Source organism: Trichomycterus rosablanca, chromosome 2, assembly GCF_030014385.1.
Source record: "Trichomycterus rosablanca isolate fTriRos1 chromosome 2, fTriRos1.hap1, whole genome shotgun sequence".
Classification (NCBI taxonomy): Eukaryota; Metazoa; Chordata; class Actinopteri; order Siluriformes; family Trichomycteridae; genus Trichomycterus; species Trichomycterus rosablanca.
The window spans coordinates 7,623,794-7,638,511 of NC_085989.1; the positions used below are offsets into that span (position 1 = coordinate 7,623,794).

Sequence of the window (14,718 nt, forward strand, 5' to 3'; positions counted from 1 at the left end):
AAGCAACACAGCTCATCACCCTGAACACACCATCCCCACTGTCAAACATGGTGGTGGCAGCATCATGGTTTGGGCCTGCTTTTCTTCAGCAGGGACAGGGAAGATGGTTAAAATTGATGGGAAGATGGATGGAGCCAAATACAGGACCATTCTGGAAGAAAACCTGTTGCAGTCTGCAAAAGACCTGAGACTGGGACGGAGATTTATCTTCCAACAAGACAATGATCCAAAACATAAAGCAAAATCTACAATGGAATGGTTCACAAATAAACGTATCCAGGTGTTAGAATGGCCAAGTCAAAGTCCAGACCTGAATCCCATCGAGAATCTGTGGAAAGAGCTGAAAACTGCTGTTCACAAACGCTCTCCATCCAACCTCACTGAGCTCGAGCTGTTTTGCAAGGAAGAATGGGCAAAAATTTCTGTCTCTCGATGTGCAAAACTGATAGAGACATACCCCAAGCGACTTGCAGCTGTAATCGCAGCAAAAGGTGGCGCTACAAAGTATTAACGCAAGGGGGCTGAATAATATTGCACGCCCCACTTTTCAGTTTTTTATTTCTAAAAAAAGTTTAAAATATCCAATAAATTTCGTTCCACTTCACGATTGTGTCCCACTTGTTGTTGATTCTTCACAAAAAATTAAAATTTCATATCGTTATGTTTGAAGCCTGAAATGTGGCAAAAGGTTGAAAAGTTCAAGGGGGCTGAATACTTTTGCAAGGCACTGTAAGCCCATTTACCCAAAAGGCTTGGGAAACATCCAAGTGCATCTTAGTGGGGTTTTCTTAAAATTTTACCTAACAAACACTTTTATGTAGAACCTGAGAATTTAATGTAAAATATTGTAGAGGACCTCTTGTTCTTTTTTCTAATGGAAATGTACGTACATGCAAAAAGCAGTCCACTTCAGTCCACTGCAAGATCAAGGACTTCCACAGCTACAAAAATGTTTTAGTTGATGCTCCTCTCATTCCAAAGCATAGATAGCTAGAAACTGAGTGAGTGCTAAGATGTTGCTGGAGGCCAACAGTGTAATTACGTCTGGCCTGTTAGAAAGCAGTGCCAGTGTAAACACACACACATGCCCACAGATTACATGAAATATCCAAAGCAGAGCCAAACAAATAAGGACAGAGGTACAACACACTCTCTCCTCTTTTTGACAGTCCATTCCCACGCTCTGTTAGAGACTCTGTGCCGGCTTGTGCAACTCTGCCTGTGCCCTCTCCAACCTGGGCATTGCTCAGTGATGCCAGCCAGTCATGCAGGGTCATCCAACCCTCCTGAGAGGAGTTGAGAAACCATCTGTCCTTGAAGGAATGTGAGAAACGGTTTGTTTGCGGTTTCGGGGTGGCTTTCTTTACCCATGACATCAAGTATTGAGTTTAAAGAAGGGAGCCAGGTCATGCAGCCGGACCTGAGCTAACCGTTTCACCATCTGCCCTCAGATCGAACACAGAAATTGTTGTGGCTTTCGACTCTGGACCTTTTATGACCATCACAATGTCAGAAAGGGTCTACTATGAGTCCCGAAGGTGTTCTCAAATATCGCATTATATTTTTTATATAATTTCAGATTACTGAAGTAAAACGAACAAAACCAAAACCTCTGAAATTAACATTAAAAGAAATAAATGATTTAATGATCACAAAATCAAGCTTTTGCACTTAGTTCTCTGACCTACACCCCACTCAAAACACCCTGGTTTTTATCTGGTTACTCACTCACTGACTTTCTTAACTGCTTATCCAATTAGGCTCGCAGGGGGGATGCTGGAGCCTATCCCAGCTTTTTAATGGCCGCAAGGCACACAGTAACACCCTGGACGGGGCGCCAGTCCATTGCAGGGCAGACACACACAAATTCACCTTTGGGCAATTCATTGTCTCTAATTAACCTGACTGCATGTCTTTGGACCGTGGGAGGAAACCGGAGCTCCCGGAGGAAACCCACGCAGACACAGGGAGAACATGCAAACTCCGCACAGAAACGACCCGGACTGCCCTGCCGGGATCGAACCCAGGACCTTGTTGCTGTAAGGCAGGGGTGTCAAACTCAAGGGCCCGCGGGCCAGATCCGGCCCGCCACATCATTTTATGTGGCCCACGAGAGGTTTAACGACTGTACGATTGTTGTGATGGTTCGAGTCGTTACAGAGACGCACTTATAATTTAACGGGACTCCTGCGCCTTTAAGAGACAACCGTAACATCGTAGTCATGGCAACTAACTTTAACCTTCGCTAAGAAGCTATGTGACTTTTACGGCAAAGAGAACGCAAAGTAGCGTAGTCAGTAATGTGAACAATAATAAATAAATACAAATAATTATCTTTCAGTATAATACCAAAGCATCGTCTGTAAATAGTGGCGTTTATTTTCTCAGTTGTTTGTAAATGTTTAGTGAGTATATCACAGCGTTTTAGTTACAAATTTACCGTAATTAAATACTGTTGTTACGTTACTATAGCAATTAGTATCTTTACACAAAATGCTAACTCGTTAGCGTTATTTTACATTTGGTTAAATCTCATATTGTACCAGATGTAACACTTGACTACAGCTGTGTGCCTTTACTGTATTAAGTTCTTTATTGTTTTTACTGTTTGTATTTTTACTTCATTTTGATGCACACAGTGTATCACACAGCTGGGAAGAAAATAAAACCGACTGTATTCTGAAGGGAGCTGTCTGTCTGTCTGTCTGTCTGTCTGTCTAGCTGGGAAAGGGGGATAAACTATTAGTGAGGGCAGAACAATTGTCTTAAAAATACACTGTAAAATCCTAAACAAACTGCATCTTTCAAAATGCATGCTGATTTTGTGACCTGCAAAGTGACACAGCCCGCCAGTAGATGATGTTACACATATATACACATGATCCTAAAATGTACAAGAAGATAAGTAAGAAAATTAAGCATAAGGAGGAAATTTAATGAAAGTGAAAACAAGTTTGTGCTTCAGGAAGAAAAACCGGTGCGTCTCTTGTGTTATGAGGCCATGTCTGTGATAAAGTAGGACAATATAAATGCAGAATTCGGCCTCCAAGAAAAACAACAGACTGCAATCACAGCAGGATACGTTACAATCGGCCCTTTGAGGGCCACAATAATGCTGATGTGGCCCTCGGTGAAAATGAGTTTGACACCCCTGCTGTAAGGCGACAGTGCTACCCACCAAGCCACTGTGCCGCCCTTTATCAGGTTAGATTTACGTTAAATTTCTACTCTTTAACCCATCGTAACCAACTGGCTGTATTTAAGGGTGTGTTTATACTTGCAGTTTGATTCATATGATTCATTTGATTCAAATGATACTTTGTTACATTTTGGTTCTGGTTTGGCTTAATATTTATACTTACAGATTTACAATCAAACCAGAATGAGAAAAAAAATTGTGTATGTTACAAGTATTATGTATATTTTGTAAAACAACTCACCATGGTGGGCTTAATGCACTTATTGGGGTTGTATATACCAAAAAAATATCAATACTCTATCTCATTCGTTACTTTATTTAAGTGAAGTTTTTAAGTATGTGCATACATATGTACATGTTTTTTTCTACAACTATGTATTTTATTTATTTTATTAAGATTTTAAGGTCATGTTTAACACACTTTTGGTTACATTCATGACAGGACAGGTAGTTACTAGTTACACAAGATTCACCAGTTCAAGTATTTAATGTCAAACACACTCCAAATCATCTTACTAGCACGTCTTTGGACTGTGGAAGGAAACCAAAGATCTTGGAGGAAACCCACACAGGCACGGGGAGAACATGCAAACTCTACACAGAAAGAACTCGGACTGCTCCACCTGGGAATCAAACCCAGGACCTTCTTCCTGTGAGGCGACAGTGCTACCCACCGAGCAACCTGGCCTTTACTTGAGTGAAGTTTTTAAGTATGTGCATACATATGTATATGTTTCTTCTACACACTAAAACGCCCTGAAGTTTCCACATTTTTGATTACATAGAGTAAGGAATCTGTTTCCTGATTTTATGTATTAAGAATCAATTCAAATCCAAACTGATTAAGCTCATTTACTGTCTGTCAGAGACTGTCAGAGTTTAGCCATCTAGTCCTTGTTTTATTGTCCTAGACTAAAACGAGCAATAGAAGAAAAAGCTGGCATGGAAATGCATGCCAGCTATCGTTTACCCTTTTGACATTTAAGAGCATTTCCGCTTTAAGGATTGTGGGAAAGAACAGATAGGGCAGTGAAGAGGAAGGAAAGCTTAAGATGACTGGCAGGGATGTGAAGGCATGCACAAAACAAGAACAACACACAGGCGTGTGAAAGGAAAATGACTAGCATCTCCTAAGGAAGTGCCTCCACTTAAAGGATACTAAGGAACGATATGTCGGCGGCAGAGGGCCAACAGGACGACATTTATTTATACTGGATCACACAGCATTCTCTTTCTGTCACGCACACACACACACGGTTAGGCAACACAAGTACATAATCTCATATGGATTTGTATGCTATTTGTCCTACTTTGCAGAATTATTGGGTCTGTCCGAAAACCTAGTGAGCTCTCTATATAGACACATTTTACTTCATCCTACGCATGCTCCCGAGAAGAAGGATGTCCGAATTCTCAGATACCTAAAAATGCTGCCTACTGAGGTGCCTTATTTCAAAGAATTTTTTATTTAACGTTTCATTTTACCAGGCAAGTCATTAAGAACACGTTCTTATTTACAATAACAGCCTGGCAAGTAGAAGAGTCTACTTGAGGAAGAGGGAATACAACATCATCAACAGGAGGAAAAGAAAGGAAAAACGAAACAAAAATTATAATCATAATAGTAAAACGGTCAATTCATAGTAAAACAAGTACATGTATTAGTAAAAACATTCCTAATGCTGTTCTTAAATTTTGAGATCGGGATAAAAACCTGTAGTTTTAAAGTTTTCTGGAGTGTGTTCCAATCTCTAGCAGCAGATAACTGAAATGATGAAGAGCCAAAGGCAGTGTATGTTTTGGGAATGTTTAGTTGAATGATGCTAGGTGACCTGGTGTTATATGTAACAGACACTGGCTGTATCAGGTTTTGTAGATAAGGTGGTGTTTGACCAAGGAGAGTTTTGTAAATGAGTGTAAACCAGTGTATACTGCGACGAGTGTGTAAAGAAGGCCAATTAACCAAAGTGTAAAGAGAGCAATGATGAGTTCTAAAATGAGCATTTATAAGAAAACGGAGAGCTGAATGGTACAAGGTATCAAGCTTCTGAAGGGTGTTTTTGCCTGCCACTCGGTAAACAGTATCTCCAAAGTCAAACATAGGAAGTATAGTCATCTGAACAAGAGTGAGTTTAGCAGCACGAGTGAAGGAAGAACGATTTCTGTACAGGAAACCAAGTTTGGCCTTGACTTTTGATTGTAACTGAGTAATATGGTGCGAAAAGGACAATGAACTGTCTAACCAGATACCTAAATATTTGTACTTTGTAACTTGTTCCAAGATGGCTCCTTCCCTGGTAGTGAACTTAAAAATGGGTTCAGGTAACTTGCCCTTCCGGTCAAACCACATAATCTTTGTCTTAGAAATGTTTAGTGACAATTTAAGGTTGGCAAAGGATTTTGAACCTGGAGAAAGCTATTTTGGAGCAAGGACAGTACACAGTCAGGGGACGAGCCGGAGGCATACAGAATTGTATCATCTGCATATAAGTAAATGAGAGTGTTTCCAGCAACAAGGGGAATATTATTAATGTATACATAAAACAATGTAGGTCCTAATATTGACCCTTGAGGGACACCATTAGTAACCCAAGAAATAATCTGACTGACTAATGAGGGAGCATCCAATGCTTCCTTAGCGGTAAAGGCAATCCCAGCATTCAGTGCGGCACAACTTTCCTCACAAAAAATTACAAATATGGTGGACGGATGCGGAGCAACGAACTGAGTTATTTTCAAATGTAAATAAATTCTCAGTGTTTTTTAATTTGTATAAATGTGCACAAGTGTCATTTATTGGCAAATTTGGACAATTTAACCATTTTCTGTACATGGAGGGAGATGTTGGCTGGCATGCTAGCGGATTGTGCCGCCTCAGCCCATTAGTTTGAATGGCCTGAGGCTAACTGTGTTAGCTTAGTAAGCAAAACTGCGGTGACATAATCGCCGTAATCGCTAAGCAGTACGTCTAAATAACCTGCCTTATAAGTTAATGTCTTATTAGAATCCTGTTTACCTGGGCAGCTGCCTAGGTATGCATGCAGTGGGCAACAAGAAAGCTCACTAGGTTTTCAGACAGATCCATTGTATGTGTGTGGTTCTACAATGCACCACCCACCACCACCATCCTAGTTCAGACTGTAGAGTGCCTGACCAGGCCAGTGCCACAGCTAAGACTTGAAATGTTGAAGCAGATGACGAAGCATCAGTTGGGCAATTCATTTCTTTGGCTGCTCCATATTTAAGGGTCATCAGAGCGGATCTGGTCCGCATACCAGTCTTGACCATCCTATTTTTCTTTTCCCGGGGTTGTGACTGGCACTTAGAAAGCACTGACAAGTGCACCTTCCACTGGTAGGCTAGGCTGTTTCGGCAATCCTCTCTCTCAGATAATCATGTCAGCACAGATGCTTGACCGCCTGATAGCACCTTTGAGATTCGAACCCAAGCCACGAATGTCATTTTGATTGATGCATAATTGTCCTTGTGAACACAGCCTAAAGATGCTCAGAAAGATGGATGGCCGACCCACTTAAATAAAGCCACACATTGTGCAATAAGCTCAGCGAGGTCAATGTGCACATTAGGAGCCAACAGTAACACTCTCAGTAAATAGCGCTGATACAGGAACATCACATGCAGTTCTGGTTAAACAAGCACTTCTGAAGGATAGACAGTCTGTATGTATGAGCTCTTAGACCCATTCTATCACATACATTATCAGAAAGAACTTCTCAGAGGCTGGTTCCCAGTACCAGACACTATTTATTTTGCCATCTCTCTTGCCAAGGAGTTAATGTGAAATAATGTGTGCCAGACACTCCCCCTCTCTCTCTCACACACACACACCCTTGTTGCTGATTTTATTCCAGTCTGTGTTTCTGAGTGTGCTTGTGTGCACTAAAAGTAAAGCTCTCCTCTCTAATCCGCGGCCTTTTCCCATGTAATATGCCATTTGCTGTGAAATTCAAAATGTAAGGTTTGCATTTAAGGTAGCGCTCAGGTCTCACACTTACTGGTTAATTTGCACTATGAGGCAGTCCTAACAATCCTACGCCAATTCAGTTAGCAATCGCTTAGTCAAAATGTCCAAGATGTCAAAGTGTAGAGCAGCTAAAAACACTACTCGGGTAACTGAGTTTGGAAAACGCCCAACCAGTTCTGAGGCGCAGAGTGGGCTGTGTCAAAACACAGATGATAATTTTCGTATTTGTGACGGAGCCTCGAACCTTGCCAAATGTTCTAGGTTTACATTCATCTCTTAAAATGTGCTGTGCTGTGTATTGAAGCTTCCATTAATTCTATCATTCAACTTATGAGTGTACTTTTATGACTGCCGTGAAATGTGGCACTTCTTTAAAAATCCCTGAAATCTGTGATTTTTGAAAAAAAGAGGTCTGTGAAATTAAGCATATTTTCTTGTGAATTTAGTAGGGCCCTAACTTTAAGGCCAAAACTATTTGGACACCAACTCTACGTGCAGTATGTGAGAATATGTACAATAGTATTCATTAAACAGTATGCAAAAAGTACCTGGATTACCTACTGCATGGGCAGGCGTTTTTGAGCACATTTCGGTCAGAAAATCTATCCCATAATTCAACTGGAGCTGAAGAATGGCGGAAAGCAGAGAGTCGGTTGTTTAAGTATGACAAAAATTAAAAATGTTAAGATTGAGTACAACCCTAAATAATGTTATGAGTAGCTTTGTGGAGAACGACAGAATTAATTTTGTCTGATTTTAAAATTGTTATATGCGGCGATGTGACGTCAGGCATCACATGATGTTGGTAAGTTTGTGGATGTACTGAAAAAGCTTACTGCTTTACTGGCCAAGCAGTGGGCACTGCCTTGAATTTAGTACGTACTGTTTAAGTAAGTGATTTCGGACGTAGCCATAGTTTGGGATGGACGATGGCTGAACAGGGTTCCAAGTCAAGGCTGGGCGAGGAAGCTGCATGGTTAGGGTGGCTGATGCAAGCAATACTGTGTTGATTGACACCCACCTCCTATTTTTCATCATCACTCAAATCTTTTTCAACTGTGTTTATGAAAATAAGTTGCTTTACTAATTAATGTGACAAAACAGCAATGTCCTACACTGTAGGACAGTACCTACAATGAAACTGAACCCATGTTGCCTGCAGAGAACCTAGTGGAATAGCTCTGAATCATGCTCTGAAACCAGTAACTTGGTTACAAGAAAGCAAGACATAGAAAGTGTAAAAAAGCTTTTACATGCATGTCTGATGGTGGAGGCAGGGAGCCAGGGCTGAGTTTTGGGGATCCAGCAGGAATGCATATCTCAGGGAAAGGGTTGGGGATGGCCGGCAAAGACGCTGGACGGACTTGCTGCTCCTCTTCCTGAAGTCTCCTGCAGGGGGGAAAAAACAGACATGAATATAACATTCAGTTCCAACTCATTCCACCTAAAACACCACAGATCCTTAAGTGTTTGTAATATAACAGCTTAGCTTATTGTTTTCTTTTTTATTTTGTGTGGATGCACTAACCAACATATGTAAGCAAGAAGAACAAGTGACAGTTCCAAGTTTGCAAACTGAAAATTGAGCTTTGACAGCTTAAGTTTTAATGTAAATAAGCAATGAGCACATGTACGTACCTCTTTAAGCACAAAGGTCTGGATTTTTAAGCAAAATTTTTAAAAGCACACAGAATTTTAGAAAGCTGTACTGTTAGAACGTTTCATAATTTTAGTTTATTTGCTAGGGCAGTGGTAGCTTAGTGGCTAAGGTACTGGCCTAATAATCGGAAGATTGCTGGTTCAAGCCCCATTGGCACTGTTGGCAAAACAAAGCGCTTAACCCTTACTTGCCTGTATTTTGTTCAGTCAAAATTGTACTGTCTGGCGCCCAGGTGGCACAGCGGGATATTCCGCTAGCAAACCAGCACCAAGATTCTGAACTCCTTGGTTCGAAACTCGGCGTTTCCACCAGTCGGCTGGACGGCATCTGGCGGGCATAATTGGCAGTGCCTGCAGCAGATACTAATTGGCCACCGCATCTGCTAGGGTGGGACGGACCCTGATTGGCAGAAGCAACGCCTATGCAGAATGCAGGGGCGAGAAGAGGAGGCTGTGCATGTGTCGGAAGAGGAGTGGGCAGCGACATGCTCTCCTTGGATGCAATCAGGTATCCCTCAGCAGAGGAAGACAAATTGACTGTGCTAAATCAGGAGGAAAAAAAAAAGTTCCGTCTGCTTAGATAGCAGCATCTGCTAAATGCCGTGAAGGTAAATTTGTGGGGTTCTGTAAAATGTTTTAGCGGTATGCATTCCAAAATTTCTTCTAATTTATATTTATTCATTAAAACACCCTAGGTTATTGTGATATTTATCACAAATTATCATAGTAATTTAGCACTTTAAAAGTAAGATGACCTCAGTAAAATATTCTCAGTTTCTGTCCTGTACAAAGAGACTATCTGAATTAAGTGTGGAGGCTCCAAATACAGTGCCCTTCCCCAGAGCACAGGTTCACGCACTTCCCCAGTGTTACCCGGAGTTCAGGAGACAACCGCACGGCCAACGGCTGCTAAACATGGATCCTGAACACTTGATCTAGATCAGTAAGGCTGGGAATAAACACAGACCTTTCTGTGGCACCGTTAAAGCAATTCAAAGAAACCAAGAGAATTGTTCTGAAATAGTCAAATGCAGCAGAAGGGGGCTAAAGTTCAGTGGGAAGTCAGAGAGAGTGTGTGAGCGAGGGTGTGCCGAATCAGAAACCTCCGAATGAACCCATCGTGATGAGAGTGGGTGGAACACCCCGCTGTCAGAGAGAGTGAAAAAGAGAGCAGAGAGAAAGCTGATATGCTGAACGGGGATTTGTAAGAGGGTGACAGAGGGAAAGAGGGCAAAACTAAAGTGATTAAACAGGGATCTTGAAAAGCATGTGTACGGTGGTGCTACAAAGCCTTTGTGAAGTATTTTTGGCAAAGTGAAATTGTAATGGAAATATAATAGATCGCCAAAAGTATTTGGACATTCCTTTCTAATAATTGAGTTCAAATGTTTCGGCCAAACCCATTGCTAACAGGTGTAAATAATCAATGATATAAAATGCATTATTTATTTCCAACATTGTAGCAGCAGTTTTATCATTACTGTTACACTGTGCATAAAGCTAGCGCCATAAGAACATGATTGAACCAATTTTGGGTATTGGAGAACTCAAGTGGCCTGCACCGAGCCCAGTCCTTAACCCCACTGACTACCTCTAGCCCTCCCGTCCAGCATCAATGCCTGATCTCACCAACGATCTTTTTTTTTTTCTAAATAGGCACAAATTCCCCACAAATACACAGTTAAATGCAAAATCTTGTAAAAAGCCTTTCCAGAGCTCTTTTAGTACTTGACAGGGACACATTTACTTTCAAACTGGCAGCCTGTTACAGCCAAAAAAAGGCTTCATATTAACAACCAGGATTTTGGATTGGAGTCTCAATGCTCAAACTATTCTAATGTCAGATGTCTACATACCTTTGGCTGTATAATATAGCAAGAGCCCCCTCACCCCTTACTAATAAATCCCCTAGAGCTCTTTTAGTACTTGACAGGGACACATTTACTTTCAAACTGGCAGAAATCAGGGCAAGTACATAAAATAATATCTAAGGCTTTGAGTTCCCTGACAGTGTACTTCATAGTTTTGAAATAGCTAAAAATGGGCCTAGGTCAAGGAAGTAAAAAAGAACCCATTTGTTAAACTAAAAGAGACAGGAGTACCCGTTATATGGACAATCATCTCAGCACTCCATAAATCAAACCTTTATGACAAAGTGGCACAAGAAATATCAGTGCTATGTAAAAGGGAGATGACAGTTTGCTCGGAGGACTCAGGTGACATGATAAAAGAAAAACATTATCTCGTCTGATGAGATGAAAATGTAACTCAGACTGAGCTGCCGGTTCCCTCTTAACATGACACTGATCCAAAGCATACTGCCAAAACAACACCTAAGTTGTTTCTGTGCAAGCTTTGAATTTCTTTGGGTCTCCCAGCCAAAGCCAAGACTTAAACCCTATTAAACAAGTGGAAAGACCTGAAGACAGCAATTCACAGACACTTGCCATCCAATCTGACTGAGCTTAACCCTTTGATGCACAACCTGGGTCAAAAGTGACCCAACTGAGTTTCTATTTTCTATATCTTTGCAATAAATTAATTTCGTCATTCAAGCTTCCATGAATTTTTCAATTAACTTGTTTTTGATCATCACAAATCCTTATTTCAGTTTTATATATATATTTTTTTTTTTTTTTTTTTTTTTTTTCCCTTTTTCTCCCCTTTTAGTGCATCCAATTGTTCAATTAGCATCGTGCTTCCTCTCTGTCTATGCCGAACCCTGCCCTGACGGAGGTGATTGAAGCTAACCCGTATCCGCTCCGAAACATGAGCAGCAGCCAGATGCATCTTTGCCACCCACACATTGACGAGTTTGGCGCCACCTAGCGTTGCATGCGGAGAGACACACCCTAAGGGCACCCTCTCCCATCTCTGTGTAAGCGCCTCCAATCAGCCGGCAGAGAACGCAATCGCATTCTGACAGAGAGAGACCCACATCCGGTTCTTTGTCCCACCCCCCACATGAGCAACCGGCCAATCGTTGCTCATATAGCCACTCAGCTTCGAACCGGTAAAGCAAGGCTGGATTCGATACCACGCTTCTCAGAATCCAGCCCTGGTTGCAGCGCGTTTCTTTTTACCGCTGCGCCACCTGAGCGGCTATATTTTTTTGCTTTTTTAATAAAAATAATTTTTGTATCACTACCCTTCTAATGCACAACATGGGTCAAAAATTACCCTTATGTATTTACTATGGAATTTGACAGAAACTGACATTTGTAAGTGTTTGTAGTCAAAAACTTATTTACTGATCTTTTGAAAGATAACCAAAGATTAGGCTCTTGAATCTTGAATATGTTCAATACTATTTGCTTGCTAGCTGTTTACATATTCTAGTATAGATAGCTTTTATTAGCTAAGACAGCAAATACATGAATAACTGACAAATGTGCATATGAAAATATTCTTGAATGGATTAATATGGGTCATTTTTGACCCATGTTGTGCATTAGAAGGGGTTTGCTTAGCTCGTGCATTATAGGGTTAAAAGGGTCTGCTATGAAGTATGGGATAAACTACTTAAATCCAGTTGTGCAGAGAGATGTAGTGAAGTATACTAGAAGATGTGCTGCCATATGAGCATCTACAAGGAACTATATAAAAAAGCTAAATACTTCATTAAATGATTAAGTGTAGATTTATGGGTAAAAACAACAATTACATCAATTCAAAATCAAATCCACATCACAAAATGTGTGTGTGTGTGTGTGTTACCTAACAGCCAGTATGTGCATGGGTTGCGAGCGACGGACTTTCTGACCAGGTGAGCATGTGGCAGATTCTCGACTACTTGGCAAACAGTGTTGCTGAGCCATCCTGTAACCCGAGAGACCACCACCCTGGTCATTGTGCAACAGCGGGACAGAATCTGAGGGCTGGTTCTTAAACATGGTGTAGAGGCCCTCATAAGGCGAAAGAGAGGTCATGTCATTGACCAAAGTCTGTAGATCGACGTCCTCATCTGGAGCGAAGGAAAGTCAGAAGGAAAATAACAAGACTTTAAATGAATGTTTAAAAGTATCAGATCACTAAACAAAACCGTTATGAAATATTGGCCTCTGTGTGTCCATATATTTATACCTCAGTAAAACAGGAATTTATAAATTTAAAATTGCCTAAAGGTTCCTAAACTCTCCGGTTTACTTTAAAAGGTTAAACATTAATAAGAACATGCATTAGTTACACTTTTTTTCAGAAGAACAAACATTCGACAAGTTTACTAAGTCTGCCAATTATGTTGAAGCTACTGGATGTCCATTAACAACGTGACGATGATGATGATAAACGTTTCTTTATTTTCATTAACCGCATTGTTCTGATTAGGCATGGGTAGGAGCCTAGCTAGAAACCCTAACCACAAAGCAGGAATAAACCCTGGACAGGGCCCAATTAATCACACAGCCATTTATTCATTCATTTGGAGCTAGTGGAAACTAGTGTCATGATATTGGAGTTGGGAGGAAACAGGAGTATCTGGAGGAAACACACAAAGACATGTACACACATGCCAAACTACTAACAGATGGTTACTGAGGGTGGGGATCAAACCCAGGTCCCAGGGACAATTAAGAGTGCAAAATCACTACCTATTGTCTATAACCCCAAATCAGAAAAAGTTGGGACGGCATGGAAAAAGCAAATAATAAAAAAAAAACACAGAGTTTCTTACATTTACTTTGACTTTTATTTGATGTCAGACAGGATGAACCTGAGCTATTAAATGTTTTATCTGCTCAACTTTATTTCATTTATTAAAAAACATCCATTCCTGCATTCAGGTCTGCAACACATTCCAAAAAAAGTTGGGACGATAAAGCATTTACCACTTTGTAATGATGCCTCCGAGCCCGAGAAGTTGACGCCGCTTCTGGACATGGTTAACATAAGGCTTCTTTTGCACAGTAAAGTTTTAAGTGGCATTTGTGCATGTAACTCTGTATTGTAGTGCTTGACAAAGGTTTGCCAAAGTAATCTCTTGCCCATGTGGTTATATCAGCTATTGTTGAGTGGATGCAGTGCCGTCTGAGGGATCAAAGATCACAGGCGTTCAGCTTAAGTTTGCACCTTTGGCACTGAATGCACTGAAATTCCTCCTGATTCCTTGAATCGTTTAATGATATTATGCACTGTAGAGGGAGAAAAATGCAAATCCCTTCCAATCTTTATTTAAGGTTCATTGTTTTTAAACATTTCAATAATTTTCTCACACATTTGTTGACAAACTGGAGATCCTCTGATCATCTTTGCTCATCAAAGACTCAGCCTTTCCTGGATGCTGCTATTGTACCAAACCATGATTACAATCACCTGTTGACATCACCTGTTTAAAATCGCATCATTATTTAGTTTTTCACCTCATTACTAGCCCTAAATTGCCCCGTCCCAACTTTTTTTGAAATGTGTTGCAGGCCTGAAATGCAGGAATGGATGTTTATTAATAATTGAAATGAAGTTGAGCAGATAAAACATAAAATATCTCAGATTCATCCTGTCTGCAATCAAATAAAAGTCACAGTAAATGTAAGAAACACTGCATTTTTATTTTATTTGCATTTTCCATACTGTCCCAACTTTTTCTGATTTGGGGTCGTAATAAAAGTACGTATGTAAGTATGTAAGTATGTAAACATATCTGTTTTATTATTTTTACCATTACATTGTAGTGGGACTTTTAAATTCCTCCTTTACATTACTGTTACATTTTTTATATTACAATTAACCCAGTCAACTGGAATATCAAGACCAAATCACAGACTGGCCACTAAGAAGTTCCTGTCCGTGTTTTCGTTTCATGGTCCGTGACCCAAAGTAGGGCCTTAAGTATACTACAGTATAGTACGTCTAGTAGAAGGACCTAGGACCTTAAAATCAA

At 40.5% G+C, this 14,718-nt stretch overlaps 1 protein-coding gene across 1 annotated transcript in view; it reads right to left on the reverse strand.

Moving 5' to 3' along the window:
* LOC134329349 (growth factor receptor-bound protein 10-like) overlaps positions 1-14,718 on the reverse strand; it is a 63,270-nt gene that overhangs the window by 36,197 nt on the left and 12,355 nt on the right. Inside the window, exons 4-5 of the mRNA XM_063010586.1 lie at positions 12,561-12,807; positions 8,438-8,573 (exon numbers count right to left, since the gene is read on the reverse strand). Of these exons, the coding sequence (XP_062866656.1) occupies positions 8,438-8,573; positions 12,561-12,807 (383 nt within the window). The remainder of the gene's footprint in view (positions 1-8,437; positions 8,574-12,560; positions 12,808-14,718) is intronic.